This window comes from Phycodurus eques, chromosome 2 (assembly GCF_024500275.1).
Source record: "Phycodurus eques isolate BA_2022a chromosome 2, UOR_Pequ_1.1, whole genome shotgun sequence".
NCBI lineage: Eukaryota > Metazoa > Chordata > Actinopteri > Syngnathiformes > Syngnathidae > Phycodurus > Phycodurus eques.
The window spans coordinates 14,174,941-14,194,298 of NC_084526.1; the positions used below are offsets into that span (position 1 = coordinate 14,174,941).

The 19,358-nt window shown below is 43.3% G+C and overlaps 1 protein-coding gene across 2 annotated transcripts in view; it reads left to right on the plus strand.

Moving 5' to 3' along the window:
- Nucleotides 1-19,358, plus strand: part of LOC133397407 (RNA polymerase II elongation factor ELL2-like) — a 46,006-nt gene that overhangs the window by 22,096 nt on the left and 4,552 nt on the right. For both annotated transcript variants that reach the window (XM_061668265.1, XM_061668267.1), the window contains 7 exons: nt 1,756-1,883; nt 4,124-4,287; nt 8,826-9,070; nt 12,598-12,722; nt 15,849-15,963; nt 16,053-16,485; nt 19,270-19,312. In XM_061668265.1, coding sequence (XP_061524249.1) covers nt 1,756-1,883; nt 4,124-4,287; nt 8,826-9,070; nt 12,598-12,722; nt 15,849-15,963; nt 16,053-16,485; nt 19,270-19,312 — 1,253 coding nt within the window. The remainder of the gene's footprint in view (nt 1-1,755; nt 1,884-4,123; nt 4,288-8,825; nt 9,071-12,597; nt 12,723-15,848; nt 15,964-16,052; nt 16,486-19,269; nt 19,313-19,358) is intronic.

The window sequence follows — 19,358 nt, forward strand, 5'->3', positions numbered from 1 at the left end:
AGCACTAGAGAAACGTCACTTTCTTTCCTTGCATGTTTTCTCTCTGAAAGCAGATATGTTAAACAAGGATACCATGAGGACACATTTAGAAGGCAAAGTTTTACCTACAGTGCATCACATTGGTGAATATCATTTTCATAGTGGTTTCTTTAGTTTCTTTTAATGTTAACTTGTCGTTAGGTCTTGGAGTCACCCTCTAAATCCTGATTCATTCGTGTTGACAGTAACAAATGACTTCTAAATCAGAATCAAATTGTTACTCATTGTACTACTCTGAAATAAAGACGTCATAGTCCAACAATTGAAAAATCCCATTTGATTATATGAAAACTATCTATTGAAACAAAAAGAGAATACGCTGGCACGTTTTGGCTGCCACTTCTCCCATCTTCTCCCATCTTTTTAGTTGAAAATAATAAAATGGCCTATAGCCGTACCATGACTAGCTAGCTAGCTGGCTCTTGTCATCTGCCACCCTGTAATGGGTCAGCTTTCTCCCATTCATTTTGGCGCGGTCACCATCCCCCTCCAGCGATGACTGGTTTCTTGTTTCGATTGTGGTGCTGCCATGAATATCCGTGCAGCTCCTTGGGCTCGGCTATCGGACGCCTCCTGCGGAGATCTCGGTAAAGTGCTATAGCCATTTGCATCCTCGATCCATGACTGCAAGAACGAACTACAACTGTGCACATGTGCAGAAACTATGCGCAATAAAAACAAATTGTGTCTGCCATAAACACAGGCTAGAAATCCTGAAATATTTAGATTTTTTTTAAAGTAAATGGGGCATGGCAGCAGTTTCAGCTTTTGTCAGAAAAAAATGGTATGATATTCTAAGATTTGTTCTGATTTGAGTCTGGAAATTCTGATTCGATGATCAGCCACACGAATCCCAATTTGAGTCACAACTGATTCATGCCTACTAATATTTTAGATTTGTAAGAAAAGATAAGAAAGATGATGCACGTTTGTTATTGAAGTTAAAAGAATGTTTAAAGAGTAAATTAGCCTTCTACTAGTGGAACTTTTTATACTTGTATGGCCACTACATTAAGTGTTACCTAGAACCTGGCCTGCACAACCAATGAGTTTTATGATGGAAATAGTTTAACCCAGGAAATGATCATTTCTATTTGTGTTATCGGTCGCATTGGAAAAATTTTGAAATCAGAACACATCAGAGATTTGACAGATTATTTGTGTTCGACCTTGAAATACTATTTAGTTTCTGTGTACTGTACTAACTAATTGGTTGTTAAAGTGAGTCAGTCACAGCATGTGCACATAACAGTCTTGCTGTAACAAATGTTTTTTGACCTCTGTCTTTTACAACCACATCCGGGATTAACCTATACAAGCTTAAAGAGTGTATCTCAGAGCTAAATAGTACACAGTCCCATTAAAGTGTTATGTCACATGCTGAGATGAGCCACTTGTGCAACCTTTGCAAGTTTACTGTATGTGTAACTTTCAGTCCAGATCAATATACAGTAGTAGCAGTGCACTTTGTTTTAACACTTGCAAAAGCTTGCAAGTAAAGACTTGTGCAGTGAGCTGATGAGTGGAGTGAGCCTCTTGTTTCACTCTCACAAACTCTGAGTCAGCTGAGGTCTACAGTGTGTGACGTCTTAAGTACTGTCTTGAACATCTTTTATACTTGCCTTTATACTTAGCATTTTTAATACACATTCATTATGTTTGGGTTGTTTTCCTTTACTAGTCACCTACTTCGTTCCTCTCCTGTTACCTTCATAGTACATCAAGTTACCAGCTGCCACAGCAGAGTCGCCCAATGCGCTTCGCGTCTTCTCCTTCTACTTATCCAGCGACTGCAAAGACCAGCCACAGGCTAGCTTCGACTGCATCCAGCAATATGTTTCAAGGTAGGAAGCTCAAGTAGAACTACAGTGAAAACTAAATGTCATACACAGCCTCTGTTTTGAAAATGATTTTTAAAACACTTCCCATGTGTTTTAATAATGTGTCTATGACATCCTTTTGTCAAAATCCCAGATGATCAAGAATAATAATGGCAAGTACGGCTTTTGTTACCATTGAATAGGCAAGCAAACGGCTTCGACTTGCATGAGTGTGGGGAAGAAAGGAAGTACCTGTCATGGGTGTGTGTTCCAGGTTTTGTCTTCCCCCCCCTGTTTCACACACACCTGCTCCTGTGAGCATCTTCACCACCTGTGCCTCGTTCACCCTAATTACCTATTGTATTTAACCTCGTGTCTCATTCCCTCTCGTTGCCAGTTCGTTGTACCTTGTCGTCGCGTTCCAGCATTCCTTGTTTCCACGTCACAGACTCACAGTAAGACTTGACCCTGTTCCGATTATCGACCTTGCCTCTTTGCCTCATGTTTTTGGATACTGTTGCCTTTCTTGGATTGCCTGCCTGTGTACCGCCCGTATATTAAACCTCTCTTTTTGGAAACTGTCCATTTGTTTTGGAGTCGTGCATTTTTGGGTCCTATCCTCTGTTCCGTTCATGACAGTACCTAAAGTACTTTCACTCATGGAGGCAGCAATTCATACACTATACTGTGTGAAGGTGACACATGGACACATCACCAAACCTAAATTTTTCTGGGATCCTCCATAGCGCCATTGTCACCGACATGTTGATGTCGTTCATGTCTTCAAAAGGGGTCCACTTGACCGCCCCCCCTTGAGCTTGGGAAACAGGGAAAAATCAAAATCAAACAGGTAGCCAGGTAGGCTGCGTAGGGAGGTGGCTCCAGCAAGGCGATATTCTTTTTGACAGGGAACGATCAAATGGGCGGCACGGTGATCGAGTGGTTAGCACATCTGCCTCACAGTTCTTAGGACTCGGGTTCAAACCTGGCCTCGCCTGTTTGGAGTTTGCATGTTCTCCGCATGCCTGCGTGGGTTTTCTCCAGGTACTCCGGTTTCTTCCCACATCCTGAAAACATGCTTGGTAGGTTAATTGAGGACTCTTAAATTGTCCGTAGGTGTAAATGTGAGTGTGAATGATTGTTTGTTTGTATGTGCCGTGCGATTGGCTGGCAACCAGTCACAGGGTGTACCCCGCCTCTCTCCCTGAGTCAGCTGGGATAGGCTCCAGCACTCCCGCGACCCTAGTGAGGATAAGCGGTACGGAAAATAGATGGATGGGTGAACTATCAGATGCTCAGGCCATTGTGAACGGGTGTGCCTCTTCTAGTGTACGAAATGAAGCAAAAACCTGTAGTATCTCTATGGTGATATGATAGTTGACCATCTGGCCTGGATTGATGGGGAAAACTCATCGTTTGTAGTGTGGATTTGAAATATATAGCGTGTGACATCAGTCCTGGAACCTCGTATGTGTTGTTTGAGTCGTGCGTTATTTCTGGCCCGTAGAAACTTTATAATGGCTGAAGATCAATACTCCATCCATTTGGGTCAGTTTCATTGTTTTTCTTTCACGATTCTTTAGCTGTCTGCTCGTGTCTTCACAAGGCACTACTAGCTCCTGTGTGCAAGATGTGACCAACTGTTTTCTGCTAGACTGCTGATTGAATCATTTTATTGGGTTGTTACCTCATGTTGCCGGTCAGCTAGCTTTAAGCAGCTCTGTTTTCAGTCTTGTGCCTGTAATAGTCTAACAAGCAAAGTGACAGGAGGAGTATTAAAAAAGCAGCTATATTCGTTTCTGGAAGTAGGAAATTCAATTTCCATTCTGTTATACAGTATTTTAAAGTGTCCCTCCATCCCTGTTTGCTTGCTTTTGCCTCACAAGTGAGTTGATATTTGCAAGACAAATGCTTGAAAGTGTGCAGTCATGCATGCAAATGAAGCAGTGTGACGCATGACTCTTGTCATAGAAGAGTTTTGCAAGGCAGTTCGACCGAGCCAAGCTGGAGTTTTTCCACAGGCTGTAGCCTGCCATGAACCTTTTGTCTTTTTCCCTTGTAGCATGGCGGGCTATATCCAGTCTGTGACATAACATAGAGTAACCTCGGCCATCTTGGCCAGCTCCCACCGCAAACCACACTGTGTTGCCCCGAGTCCTTGTTTGTATGCTGCTGTGAGGTAGCTCACTGGATTTTGTCTTTTCCGTGTTGACAGCTAAAAGCTCCTGTGGCTCAGGAGATTTTTTGTGTTTTGGGTTTTGCAGTGACGGCCGCGAGCGGCTGGAAGCGCAAGGAGTCATCCAGGACAAGATCACAGTGTGTGCCACCGAGGACTCCTACCAGATGACGCGTGAGAGGATGTCTCAGGTGGAGAAGGACAGCTGGAGCCGCTCCGCCATCGAGATAAAACCCGGAGCCACACATCCCAGTAAGTATTCACCTCGATTGGGTGTCTTGCAACTCGAAGGTTGTGGGTTTAAGTCCAGCCCCGTAAGAAACAGATCACCTTAAAAGTCATGGTTGGTATTTGAACGTTCTCCCCATGTTTGTGTGTTTTCCCGAGCCACATTCTAAAAGTATGTTAGGTTAATTGAACACTAAATTGTCCATAGGTGTGAATTTCCCTTCTACGAGTGGAACTTCTTGTTTGTCTATATGTTCTCTGTGATGGCTGGCAACAAGCTCCGGGTACCCCGTCTCTCCCCCCAAGTCAACTGGGATAGGCTCCAGCTGATGGAAATGTAATGTACCAAATTTACAATGTGGTCTTTCTCAGTGGTTCACTTACATCTCCTTGCTTATTGGAGTGCTTGGTCAGAGTGTAAAAGGTTAGTGGTCTACAGCCAATTCTATGCTATGCTAAATATAAAGCGGCCAGAAATCCACCTCACATCCAGTAAGGTTGAAATGCCAGATGGAGGATGAGGCACATGCATACATCTATGGCTTCAAGATGTTTGGGGGATTTAATGCCTGGCTCGAAGTCAGTTTGTATTTTACACATATATTGTAAAGGAATTCAAACGGCGTCAATCTAAACATTTTATTAGGACTCAATTTGTCAGAATTTCAGTTGTTTTTCTTTGCTACACTTATCAGTAATCACATTCCATCCATCCATCCATCCATTTTCTTCTGCTTATCCGAGGTCGGGTTGCGGGTGCAGTAGCTTTAGCAGGGACGCCCAGACTTCCCTTTCCCCAGCTACTTCATCCTGCTCTTCCGAGGGGATCCCGAGGCGGTCCCAGGCCAGCCGAAAGACATAGTCCCTCCAGCGTGTCCTGCTTCGTCCCCGGGATCTCCTCCCGGTGGGACATGCCCGGAACACCTCAACAGGGAGGCGTCCGGGAGGCATCCAAATCAGATGCCCCAGCCACCTCATCTGGCTCCTCTCGATGTGAACGAGCAGCGACTCTACTCTGAGATCCTCCCGGATGACCGAGCTTCTCACCCTATCTCTAAGGGAGAGCCCGGACACCCTGCGGAGGAAACTCATTTCGGCCGCTTGTATCCGGGATCTTGTTCTTTCGGTCACGACCCACAGCTCGTGACCATAGGTGAGGGTAGGAACAAAGATCGACCAGTAAATTGAGAGCTTCGCTCCTTTACCACAACGGGCCGACACAAAGTCTGCATCACTGCAGACGCTGCATCGATCCGTCTGTCGATCTCCTGTTCCATTCTTCCCTCACTCTTGAACAAGACCCAAGATACTTGAACTCCTCCACTTGGGGCAGGATCTCATTCCCGACCTGAAGAGGGCACGCCACCCTTTTCCGACTGAGGACCATGGTCTCAGATTTGGAGGTGCTGATTCTCATCCCAGCCGCTTCATACTCTGCTGCAAACTGCTCCAGTGAGAGTTGTAGGTCACGGCTTGATGAAGCCAACAGAACCACATCATCTACAAAAAGCAGAGATGCAATACTGAGGCCACCAAACCGGACCCCCTCTACGCTTCGGCTGCGCCTTGAAATTCTGTCCATAAAAGTTATGAACAGAATCGGTGACAAAGGGCAGAGTCCAACCCTCACCGGGAACGAGTCCGACTTACTGCCGGATATGCGGACCAAACTCTGACTCCGGTCGTACAGGGACCGAACAGCCCGTATAAGGGGGTTCGGTACCCCATACTCCCAAAGCCCCCCCCCCCCGCCCACAGGACTCCCCGAGGGACACGGTCGAACGCCTTCTCCAAGTCCACAAAACACATGTAGACTGATTGGGTGAACTCCCATGCATCCTCGAGGACCCGGCAGAGGGTGAAGAGCTGGTCCACTGTTCCACGGCCAGGATGAAAACCACACTGCTCCTCCTGAATCTGAGATTCGACTTCCCGACGGACCCTCCTCTCCAGCACCCCTGAATAGACCTTACCAGGGAGGCTGAGGAGTGTGATCCCCCTGTAGTTGGAACACACCCTCCGGTCCCCCTTCTTAAAAAGGGGGACCACCACCCCAGTCTGCCAATCCCGAGGCACTGTCCCCGATGTCCACACGATGTTGCAGACACGTGTCAACTAGGACAGCCCCACAACATCTAGAGCCTTTAGGAATCTCATCCACCCTCAGGGACTTGCCAACAAGGAGCTTTTTAACCACCTCGGTGACCTCAACCCCAGAGATAGGAGAGCTCACCTCGGCTTCCTCATGGGAAGGTGTGTCGGTGGAATTGGGGAGGTCTTCGAAGTATTCTCCCCACCGACTCACAACATCCCGAGTCGAGGTCAGCAGCGCCATGGGGCCCGAAAGGGTAACGTGGGTCCCCCTTCCCGTGGGCTCACCACCTGTGGGAGGGGCCATAGGAGTCCTATCAGGCTTTTTTGGCCTGTGGGACTCCTGAGGCAGCTGATGGGTACCGGCTGGCCAAGCAGAATGCAGCTTTGGTGGTCGCTGAAGCAAAAACTCGGGTATGGGAGGAGTTCGGTGAGGCCATGGAGAAAGACTTCCGGACAGCTTCGAGGAAATTCTGGTCCACCATCCGGCGTCTCAGGAGAGGAAAGCAGTGCACCACCAAAACTGTGTATAGCTGTGTAATCACATTGTGTTTTGATATTAGTTTTCCAACATTTTTAAGCAATTGCTTGCCAGTGAAATTTCTTTGCTCGCATCTGGCTTTGGAAAAAACACCCAAAGTGGTCCACAGTGACATTTAAACCGCATCTGTCTTTAAACTATTGTTACAGATGCAAAAGATCCAAATGACATCATAAGCCAGTTCTTTCCTATTTTTAAGATGGTAGGAGCATAACTCCCATTGTTTTTTTGCATACATTAAAAAATGCCATTTTTAAAACTAATGGGATTACTCTCCTCTTAACGCACATTGACTTTTCACATTTCATCAGATGTTAAAAATCATGAACATCATGCAACATATAAATCAAGCATCCACTTGCCAGCTTCTTTTCTCCTATTTTACTTCTCTTCAGCGCTTGCTGCAGTTACGCAATATTGTTTCCTGGCAGGACTGTAAGACCCCCATGTCACTGCCGAGCTCCAGACTCTTGCTCAAATTCTGGATGCGTTTGACTAAATTTAACCCTTTTTTAAGGTGAAGATGCAAATGATAAAGCCTTCAATAGCTGTGCTCTGTATTTCCCTTTTATCTTTAGGACATGCGCGCTCATTATGAAGCATGTCATAGCTAAAGAAGAGGCACATGGTTGTGCAAACGTCTCGTACTATCATTGATGCATCATGTTTCACAAATGATTTATGGCTGAAATTACTGATAACATTGCAACACATATTTTATGGTTGAAATTAAAGCCTCTGCTGTGACCTTCAAAGTGCAGATTAATGTGTAATAGGATTAGCAAGGGGAGGTAACTCTCACCCATGCCCTAACATGCCCCACAACTGTCTGCTCAAGTGATCATTTTTACCTGGAAATGGCTTGCGTGCACTTTCGAGACTATTATTTCGGGGGAAGTCGTCACGGAGACAGTTCGGCCTCATGATAATCAGGTAGTTTTGTCTTGTCTGACATATTTGTATGCTCCTCCTGGATTTATTAAAAGGTTTACTATATTTGATGCTTGGCCTTATTTTCTACATTTTTTTTACATAATTTAAAATATGAATATATGATTAGCTGCATGTCCTAGGCGAACAAAATTAAACGGGCTTCATGTTAGTACAATAACATATTCAAACAGATACTGCATACATTTTCTAACCAATTTCACAAAGACATCTGAATCTTCACCGTGAAAAAAAAACAGAAAAACATATTTAGTCATCTCATTCATATTTGAGATCATTTGAATGAGAATTGGCTAAGTTACTAGAGTATGAAATGAACCTTTTTACAGTACAGAACTTTAAAGGTCAAACACAATTCCGGATGATGGTCCACCTATGATTTGTTTCAATTTCAATATAAATCACAGAAATACTATTCCAGAGTCATACTATTGCAATTATAATAACCTTTCTTAACTGTGCAGGCAATGTTTTGGGTATTATTTAAACAATTTGAACCGTCATATAAATCCAGAACTAAATTAACTACTAAAAAGGTAACTACTTGAATTAAATAAATTTCTCATCCTTTTTAGACAAGATAGACGCTTAGCTGAGGTAGGTAATCAAGTCAACTTGATTCTTATTTTATTTATTTTATGTTGAATGGCCACTTCAGCCATCTTGTAGTGAGCAGCGAGGACAGAGGTTACCATTATGTCGCAAGTGCCATTTTCCTTTTTATTGTCATCATCACACTTTGCCCCTTTTTCCTTCACTATTGCCCTTTCTGTGGGGGCGTCACACAAAACATAATAGCCAAAGGAAAATAAAAACACACTACAGAGTGAATATTTAGATGTCCAAATTGTACACAACTTTGTTTACGTTAACATAGATATGCATTGTAATTGCAGCTGTTGAGTACCGTGTAAGTCGTGAAGCTCATTATAGTGTATCCTCCAGTGATTAAACAGGCTCATTTGTATTTTTTCTTCAGGTAAAAGCATAAAGAGCCATAAGAGGCCGCCCATTGTGTCTACATCGGACAGCGGCTTCTGGAAACCTCCTGTACTCAGCCGGTGGAGCAGCAGTTTGGCCTCGGCCCACCAAAAGCCCCTCTGGGAGCGCATCATTCACCTGCTAGCTCTCAAGACCTACAGGAAGCCGGAGCTTCTGCTGTGGCTGGAGAGAGAGCGGGTCTGTGCCAAGGACAAGGCAGAGCTTAGTGCCATATTGGAGGAGGTATGAGGAAGCACATGTACTCACTGAACACTTCATTAGGTACACCTGCACAATCGAATGAGATCACAAACAGGAGTTGTATAAACAAATTTCTTAAGGTTTGTTGTGGAAAAATTCATTTAAAAAAGCAAAATTCGTATATTAAAAGGATTAATTGAACATCTACGTTCCAGGAGGTCTATTTCTAATGTAATTTCTGTATTAAAAATCCTTTTTATGATGATCATTGATATCATCTCATTTGATGTGCATCCCGCAAAAATAAAACTTTATCAATCTGCATCCATAGACGCACAGCATTGCTTACATGCGTGTGCGCGTGCGTGCCCGCGCTGGTCCTGAACAAGTTCAATGAAGGAAAGTTCATGAACTTGTTAATAATAATTAACAATAATAATTTGGGCGAACATGAATTGAACTTAGTTCATTTCTGCCAAATGAAAGTATTTGAGAAAATGCTCATTCTTGCGTCGAAGAACGGTTTTTGAATGAAAGTTCATTTTCATTCACGAGTGCCAGGTTTTGTTGGGTATTTCCAGGGAAAACCTGTCTGAACACACTATACTGTATCTGAGCCTTCATATGTCGGCAGATAAACGCCGTATTTGGCAAGAGATTCAGTGCAGTCACGGCTGCCATTCATGGCAGGCACGTCGCGGCTGTGTGGGAATGTGAGGTGCATTCAGGTACACTTCGTAAATGGGATTGAATTTGTTCTTCGGTGGTTCTTTTGTAATATAGTACATCCATCCATCCATCCATTTTCTGAGCCGCTTCTCCTCACTAGGGTCGCGGGCGTGTTGGAGCCTATCCCAGCTATCATCGGGAAGGAGGCGGGGTACACCCTGAACTGGTTGCCAGCCAATCGCAGGGCACATACAAACAAACAACCAGTCGCACTCACATTCACACCTACAGGCAATTTAGAGTTGTCAATTAACCTACCAAGCATGTTTTTGGGATGTGGGAGAAAACCGGAGTGCCCGGAGAAAACCCACGCAGGCACGGGGAGAACATGCAAACTCCACACAGGCGGGTCCGGGGATTGAACCCCGCTCCTCAGAACTGTGAGGTAGACGTTCTTACCAGTCGTCCACCGTGCCACCTAATCCAGTACATATTTGTAAAAATTGATTAGGCCGACTAGGAAAATTATTTGTATCAGAATGATTTAGTTAAAACTCTGTACGATCACATTGTCATAATATGGAATTTATTTAGTTTTTTACTATAAGAATAGATCAAATAAAATATTTTGTTAATATAGTCAGCCAGAGCTGCAAATCATGCAGTTATCAATGTCCTTTCACCATCGTTCCTGTCATACTGTGTTGCGTATTTATGTTTGTACATTAAGGACAAAAGTCCTGTTTTTGTTTTAGTTCCTCATTTTAAAAAAGACCATTCAAGCAACACGTTTCCCCTCATGTTTTTGAGATTGTAGGGTGAAAGCTGCAGCTGGCTAATAGTGTGGACTGAATGGGTGGCAACAATGGGAACATGAAATGTCAGTATTTTAAGGGGAATAACCCATCAGCAACATATTAAGGAAAAAAAACAAAAATGAATTATGAACTAGTTCAATTTTGGAATGGTGAGCTTAGTTCTAAATGTTTAAATATGAACTGAACCAGTTCATTAGTGGAACGGAGAACTGCACTTTGAACTAGTTCGCATAGAAAATGAACTTTCCCAACACTGTGTGCGTGTGGGTGTGTGTGTGTATCCTTCAGCGAATCATTATCCACTAATAGTAGTCATGTTGGTGGCCAATCAGAGGCAGATGAGAGCGGGTTATCGTTCCATAAATAAAACGGAGACTTTTTTTTCCAGAGTCGATACATTTTCATTGTTGTAGTAACACCCGGCGCACCGCTCACGACGCAGCGAGCAACTGGCGGAACTGCTTTCAATTTATAGATGAACACAAGTCGGACACTTTAGGGAAAGTTAAGTTATAATTGTTCTCTAGCCCGGAAGCTAACTAACTACAGAGCTAAGAAGCTAAACAGCTCGCTCTGGCTCGCTCAATCGTGGCGTCATACAGACGTCACTAACTGGTGGACTGGACCAGGATGTGGAGGGTTTTGTGTGGCCTTGTGGAAGTCCTCAAGAAAATGGGTATCTGGGTACCGATCATTTTTTCGGGAGCCTTGACTGTCATTTGCAGTCTCATTTTGTCCTCTATGGCAGCACCAAACCAGACTGTGATGGATGAACACAGAACCGATTCAATGACTGCTTTGTAGAACTGCCTCAACAGCTCCTGTGCCAGGCCGAGGTTCCTCAGAAGCCGCAGGAAATACATCCTCTGCTGACCTTTTTGAGAATCGAGTTGAAGTTGGTCTCCCACTTCAAGTCCTGAGAAACTGTATTTCCTAGGGACTTGAAGGTCTCGACAGTTGATATAGGGCAGTTGGACAGCGTAAGGGGCAGCTGTGGCAAAGGATGTTTCCTGAAGTCCACGATCATCTCTACTGTCTTGAGCGTGTTCAGCTCCAGGTTGTGTCGGCCAGAGGTGGTGTACCCTAGCCTCACTTGCTGTGTCCTGCCTGTCAAGAAGCTGTAAATCCACTGGCAGAGACATTGAGCTGGAGAAGCTTGGAGAAAAGGAGTTTGGAGATGATGTGGTGTTGAACGCAGAGCTGAAGTCCACGAACATGTCCCTGTGCCCTCGAGGTGTTAACCACAGTTAATTCATGATTGAATATTTATTTTTCATGCAGGAAGAGTAGCTTTGAATAGATGTTCCTTAATAAATCAGCATTTGACAACAGGAAACAAAAATGATTACTTGGGTTATCTTTGTCTGATATTTCCATTTGCTTGAGCTTAAACATTAAAGTGGGGAAACTATGCAAAAATACAAGAATTTGCAAATACCAATACTCTTTTTCATGGCATCATGTCTGCACACAGTGGCTGTGGGCATTGATTTACTTGCCTAGGGTGTGGGGGTTTGGTGGGGAGGCCATTATTTGTGTGCCTTTTTTTTTTTTTTTTTTTTTTTTTTTTTTTTAATATATATATGAGATAAACAATAGTATTCAAATGTACCTCAAGTGAAACTGGAGTTTAAACCACGATAGAAAGGACTGACATGGACAAATGCAAAAAGCATCAAAACTTGAGGCAGACTGAATGGAACAATTGAGAAAATATGGTAGTTCGATGGTTTTACACAGACTTACGTTCCCGTGTTTGCGTCTAATTGGGTCAATGCTGTACTTATCTCTGCAGACGTGTTTGTTTTGGGGATAGGACGTTCTGTCTGCAGCCCATAAAGATTATAATCTGACACAGAGTCTTACCCCATTAAGGACAAGTTTCAAGTCTGTGTGAAGAAGAAATCCCGAGATTGTCATTAGAATGAGTACAATGAGGGTATCACTTAAGACGACAGTGGACAAGTGTGTGATACAAAATGAGACTGGAAATGAAACCTAACGGAGGCCGGTTGTGTTTAATGGTATAAAACCAGAAAACTAAAGCTTCGCTGCAAGCTTGAGATGTAGCTTGTATTTCAGGTGGCAAAAGTGAACCCCAAAGACAGCAGCTATCTCCTGAAAGACAACTTCTACAAGTACGTGCGGCGGGACTGGCCCAGCTACAGCGAGGAGGAGCGACAGCTCGTTACCAGGTTATTGTCAAGGTGTGTTTGATTGACAGCCATTAAGTGCCTGCTATTGTAATACACAGCAACCAAGATCATGTTTTATGTGTCGCCAAAAGAAATGAGCATTACAGGAGGTCCTCACTTTACGATGGAGTTCCATTCCTACGGTGGCAACGTAACCTCATTTTGTATGTATGTCAGAATTTGCCGTAGTCTATCACTAACCTACACAAATGGCGTAGTATAGTTATACAGGAATTGGAGTAAATATTTGAATGGAAAACACTTTTAGGCAATAAATCTAAAACAGTAAGTATGGTGGTGGTAACTGAGCATATCTTCTTGCGCCACCTGACCACTTTTTCTTGCTTACTGTGTGTAAACTACTTCATTATATGCCATGATTAACCATGTATACTGAGACAGTTATAAACCAAGGACCCTCTGTACACCCACAGGAAGTAAGAATTTGGATTCTGGAGTTGAGTTCACGTTCGACCACACCAAACCCATGTGTCCATCCCTCTCTGGGCACACTAGGACCAGAAAGGGTCCTTCCCCAGAATGTTCCCATTTCCCAAGTTGGAAGCGTACTTTAAATCTTGGCAAGGTGAAAAATTAAGTTGAAAGCATATTTAATGTCTTTGCGAGTTGATGACTTAATATTCAGGGATGAGTAATCCAACCCTTGATTTATTTAATTAATTGATTAAAAAGTATTTTAAGACTTGTTGAGTATACGGAGACATATTATGCTTTTTTTCCACAATTTAAAGTCATTCCCAGGTGTCTTAATAATGTCTTTTGACATATTTTCATCAAAGTACACCAAGGATCACGAATTATGGTACACATAACACAATTTATTTTTGGCTTGCTGAAATTAGCCCACCAGCCTTCTTCCCACTGGGGCCGGCTACACGCTGGGCAAGAGGGGGCACGGCTCCCTCAAACAAACACTGTGCCCCACCAACTCAAATCTGCACATGGTGCCCCAACTCCTCCGCTTCATGCTGTGATCAGCTGTCTGCAGTGAGACTGCAGAAACGGCCACAGTAATTTTTTAAGGAAATGTTAATCTTTATAATTTAAGTGCCTTAAACATTTAATAATATTGTATGCCAATGTATAATGTTGTTTGAGGAGTTTAATTTACATGATTTGTGCCATGTGGCGATCGTCAAGTTAGTGTCAGTACGCCACGGGAAGTGGTGCAATTCTGAGTTTCAAAATAAGAGTAAAACCGGAAGCGCTATGTTGTTTACGTGAATGTTGCTGGCTTAACATCGTATTGCTAGATTTGCTTTGTAAAGTCTACTCATTGATCCTGTTATGTGCCCTTCTCTATTTGTACTGTTTTTGTCCTTCTTTCTTAGAAAACCACATCCACACACCCACACTACTACACATAAGCACAAAGAGACAGGAGAAAAAGTCACACAAAATTTGAATTAGGAAGTATTTTGCCATGGAGAAGGTTAATCTATTCAATTCGGGTACCTTAAGCATTCTTTAGTTTTGTGCTTATATTCGTGTATTGCTGTTATTCATGCTCTCCGGTTCACCTGATTTGTGCATGGGTGGTAAAGTCACAGTTGCTAGAGAAGCAAAGCTTGCGATGTAGTTGGTAGAAGATATTGTGTGTACAGGATTATAAATTTGTTCGGCTGTGTGCTTTAATGGCATATGAGAAATGACACAGTAACAGTGCCCTGTGAACAATAGTCTTTAACTGTGGCGGTGCTGGGTTTAAAAGCGAACTGTGCGAAACACCTAGGTAGCCTCCCTACATGACGCCACCCGTGTCGATGGTCAACGATTTTTCATCGTTCACTATTGCTCCATATACTATATAGTCATTGCTCCAATTACTATATATTAAAGTGAACGTAGTTAAGTAGTGAAAGATGCCGTGTAGCAATAGCTAAGATAGCATCACAATAAATAATGATAATCAATAATAAATAAATAAAAATATGCTGTTACATGAAGCCCCCTTAACATTTCTGCATGCCCTCACAAGTATGCATACCTAGAACCAGCCCTGCTTCCCACTCCACATAATGCTGGGCCAGTGGATAGTATGTATTTTGTTACCATGACCACTAGGAGGCGGGGGGCGCCAGGAGTGAATGCCCTGAGAACCCCACCTTTCCATCATGGAGGCAGCACCAAGCTGCCAAATTACACCGATAAATTGCTGCGTGGAACCGTCCCGTATATGTGGTGCAGTGAACACGTCACCAAATACAAATACGCCCCACATCTGCTTCTACAATAATTTATCGGGCAGTCAAGTATATGCCACCTATCAGAAGCAAACTCTGTGAGTCAACACCAATCAAAACTAAATGGAGCTCCACTTTGCTTTTGGCTTTGTAGTGTTTCAGACAGTGTAGTCTGGCCGTCGGTAAAAAGTGAAAGTGGCTCTGGATTACCAGTCAGCCTCGCTGACATGTCATGGGTGGAGAAACTCTGTGGAGTGGGATTTCTATGTAAACGCAGTACATCTTGCTCACAGACACATTTTCAGAAATAGGCAACTTATAAAAGATTCACTTGGTTGTTTCATTTCACATTTGATGTGTGGACAGGCACTCCAGAGACCCAACCATGTGTATACCAGCAAAGTACATTTTCCCTATATGTCCCCTTTTAAAATCAGTCTGTTGTACCACAGAAACATATAGACACACAGCTACAGTGTTCCCCCGCTATATCTTGCAGTTTATCGTTCGTGTCCCTGCTATATCACATTATAGTAATATAGCGGATCGGGAGATAAGGACCAGGCTGGACCGTGAATAGCGAAAATCCACGGATAATTGACGTCCATTGCATTGTGGAGAGGAGGGATGTTTCTAAAGTCACAACGTGCTTGAATAAGCGGGAATAAACTGCCAATAAGCATTTTCAGGGTTGGTTCCCCCCTTTCCCCAAAAAAGAAAAAAATAATCTGGAAAAAAATTAGATGTATCTATTTATTTATTTATTTTTATTATGAAAAGGTGCCAGTGCCAAACCGTGAGTATGCGGGGGTCCACTGTATACTGGAAATGTTTTCTGAAGTTGTTGCAGTATGAGAGTGTGGACGGTCCTTTGTCTTCCAATGCGGTTCTGTCATGTATATTGTTTTCCATCTTTTTTTTTTTTGGTTTTCAGGAAGTTGCAGCCTTATATGGCTGGCCATTCGAGGAATACTCAAGCCAATGGATCAATCGTGAAGCAGTCCGAGGATAGAGCACTACATAACAGCTTGGCAAAGAACCCAGTGGTGGTGAGTAGTCAAAGATTACTTTTGCTGTGTTAGGTTTGATCTAATCGATCGATTTGATTATCTGACTCGTGGCTCTGTTGATATTCCAGAAACGCCCCATGCCTACAGACTGTCTACAAGCACTAGCTACAAAGAGACAAAGAGAAAATGATCTCAAGACACAACAGCCGCCAGCTATAAACAGACTCTTAAACAATAAAGGAGCACCTGTCATTGCACCTCCTAGTTTCCACACCAAACCTGATTTCCAAGGGACTAATAACACCATAGGAGGCCACCAGCACAGCTCTCCTCTAGCACACAAAGTGTCGAGCACCTCTAACCTATCAGAGACCGATCAGCACAGAACCAAAGCGATGAGCCACGAGCCACCTCAGGCCGACTTGGAATGCACTCAGCCACAGAGGAAGAAGAAATCCAAAAAGCACAAAGACAAGGAGCGGGAAAGGTTAAAAGACCACCAGGACATAATGTGGTCAGAGGACAGTGAGGACCTCAAGCACAACAAGGACAAACTTAAGAGTAAGGCCCTTTTTAAAAAAAATAAAATAATAATAATAATAATTACTAAATTTCAAGATCACTGGCCACAACATTAAGAACACATGCATAATCTGAGTTCCAATACAAAAGCATTGCAAGTCCTGCATTTGCAAAGATATAAAGGCTATTTTTTTTGCTATCAGAAAAGTATTAATTTAAAAATATATCATTCATTTTGGGTGGACGAGTGGTTAGCACGTCTGCCTGGAGTTTAGGGTTCAAATCTCTGCTCAGCCGTTCCGGTATAGAGTTTGCATGTTCTCCCCATGCTTGCGTGGGTTTTCTCTGAGTACGCTTTGCTTCCTTATACATTCCAAAGTCATCCTTGTTAGTTTCACTGAAGACCATTAACTTTCCATAGATGTGAATGTGAATGGCTGTTTGTCTACATGTACCCTGCAATTGGCTGCCGACCAGTCCAGGGTGTATCTCACTTCTCACCCAAAGTCAGCTGGGATAAGCTAGAACCCATGCCTGAAATTGAGCAGGAAGCTGTCCGTTTTGGTTTGAAGCAGCCAATTTGGGCGACTTAAGAGCTGGTGCTTTGAGGAACTCTTACTAAGGAAATTGCCTAAATGAGCCCCATATCGACAGATGCGTGACACCTAATTGTCAAGCCATTTTTGCATATAATGTGGGCGGAACATGGCACCAAAGTATGAGGATCAATTTCAGGATTCGCTATAGAAAAGGGTGCGAGGGCCCATTCATCGCTGCTTGTAGTGTTCATTTTATTTATTATGATGGTGTAGAACTGCACTGCATCATACCGAGATGTTTCTCTGGTTAGTTTATGCCTGAATCAGACTATAGGAGAAATTTGTAATCTGAGAAGGAGACTTGGTGGTGGAACCTCAAAGTACAGGAAATCATACAAGGAAAGAGGATATCTAAGAAGAAGTGGGACACTGAGAGGACTGAGGAGAGGAGAAAGGAATACAAGGAGGCGCAACATAGGGCGAAGATAGAGGTGGCAAAGGCCAAACAAGAGGCATATGATGACATGTATGCCAGGTTGTACACTACAGAAGGAGAAAAAGATCTATACAGGTTGACCAGACAGAGGGATAGAGATGGGAAGGATGTGTTACCTCGTGCCAGTAGTGTGCTGGATGGATGGAAAGAATACTTTGATGATTTGATAAATGAGAGAAGAAGAAGCAAGTGTGGTGAACCAGGAGGTAGCAATCATTAGTAAGGGGGAAGTTAGAAAGGAGACTAAAGAGGATGAAAAATGGAACGGCAGTTGGTCCTGATGACATTCCTGTGGAGGTATGGAAGCATCTAGGAGAGGTGACTGTGGAGTTTTTAACCAGCTTGTTCAACAGAATTCTAGTGGGTGAGAAGATGCCTGAGGAATGGAGGAAAAGTATGCTGGTACCCATTTTTAAGAACAAGGGCAGCAGAACAGTGGTGAGGTGTCTTGTAGGTGTGACAGAGAGGTTTAAGATGGAGGTGGGACTGCATCAGGGATCTGCCCTGAGCCCCTTCCTGTTTGCAGTGGTGATGGATAGGCTGACAGATGAGGTTAGACTGGAGTCCCTGTGGACCTTGATGTTCGCAGATGATGGAACATTTAGAAAGGTGGAGGCATGCACTGGAAAGGAGAGTAATGAAGATTAGCCGAAGTAAAACAGAATATATGTGCATAAATGAGAGGGGTGGAGGGGGAAGAGTGAGGCTACAGGGAAAAGAGATGGCGAGGGTGGAGGACTTTAAATACTTGGTCAACAGTCCAGAGCAATGGTGAGTGTGGTAACGAAGTGAAGAAACGAGTCCAAGCAGGTTGGAACAGGTGGAGGAAGGTGTCAGGTGTGGTATGTGCCAGAAGAGTCTCTGCTCGGATGAAGCGCAAAGTTTTGAAGACAGTGGTGAGGCCAGCCATTATGTACGGATTAGAGGCAGCTGCACTGAAGAGACAACAGGAAGCAGAGCTGGAGGTGGCAGAAATGAAGATGTTGAGGTTCTCTCTCGGAGTGACCAGGTTGGATAAAATTAGAAATGAGCTCATCACGGGGACGGCCAAGGTTAGATGTTTTGGAGACAAAGTTAGAGCGAGCAGACTTCGATGGTTTGGACATGTCCAGATGAGAGAAAGTTAGTATATTGGTAGAAGGGTGATGAAGATGGAAGTAGTAGCAAAGAAGTTGTATTACTACTGTGATCTCATCTAAATAAAATAAAATAAACAAGCTCAAAATTAAGAAAGTAGCAACAATGCAGTGTTGTACTGTAGTATGAAGTAAATGCACACACAAATGTGCTGACGCATAGATAGGTGTAGTGTAGTGTGAGTGCAGGACATTTTTCTTCACTCTTATACTTAAATACATAAATAAAACCAAATCAGGTATAAATTATTGGATCTAAAATAACATTTTGTGACTGGACACTGTGTGTATATATAGTACTTATCAGTCCACCACAAAATAACAATTCAACCACACACCACTGAGGACCCTAATCAACACAGGTAGCCTCCCAGTGCACTTATCCAGTAAATCTCATAAGCATGGGTGATGGGTGTGTTTGCGCCCCTAAGCTTTGTCTCTGTCTCGCTCTCTGGAGTCCTCGGCCTGTTATGTTCCTGACTCATTCAACAACAACTCTTTAACTCCCTAAAGTGACACCTGCCCTGATGCCTCCCATCTCTGAGCATCTGCGGCTCCACTTTTTTAAGGGTCGTCTACTGTCAGTTACTTTACTGAATCATGTCTTTCATATCTTAATCTACTGTGTCTTGTTGTTCTCTTTTTTTTTTAGATTGCAACATCACTAATGACATGGACTTGGTTGAGAATGTGTGGTAAGTGTAAACATGCTTTTTCTTGTGATATTTTACAATTTACGAC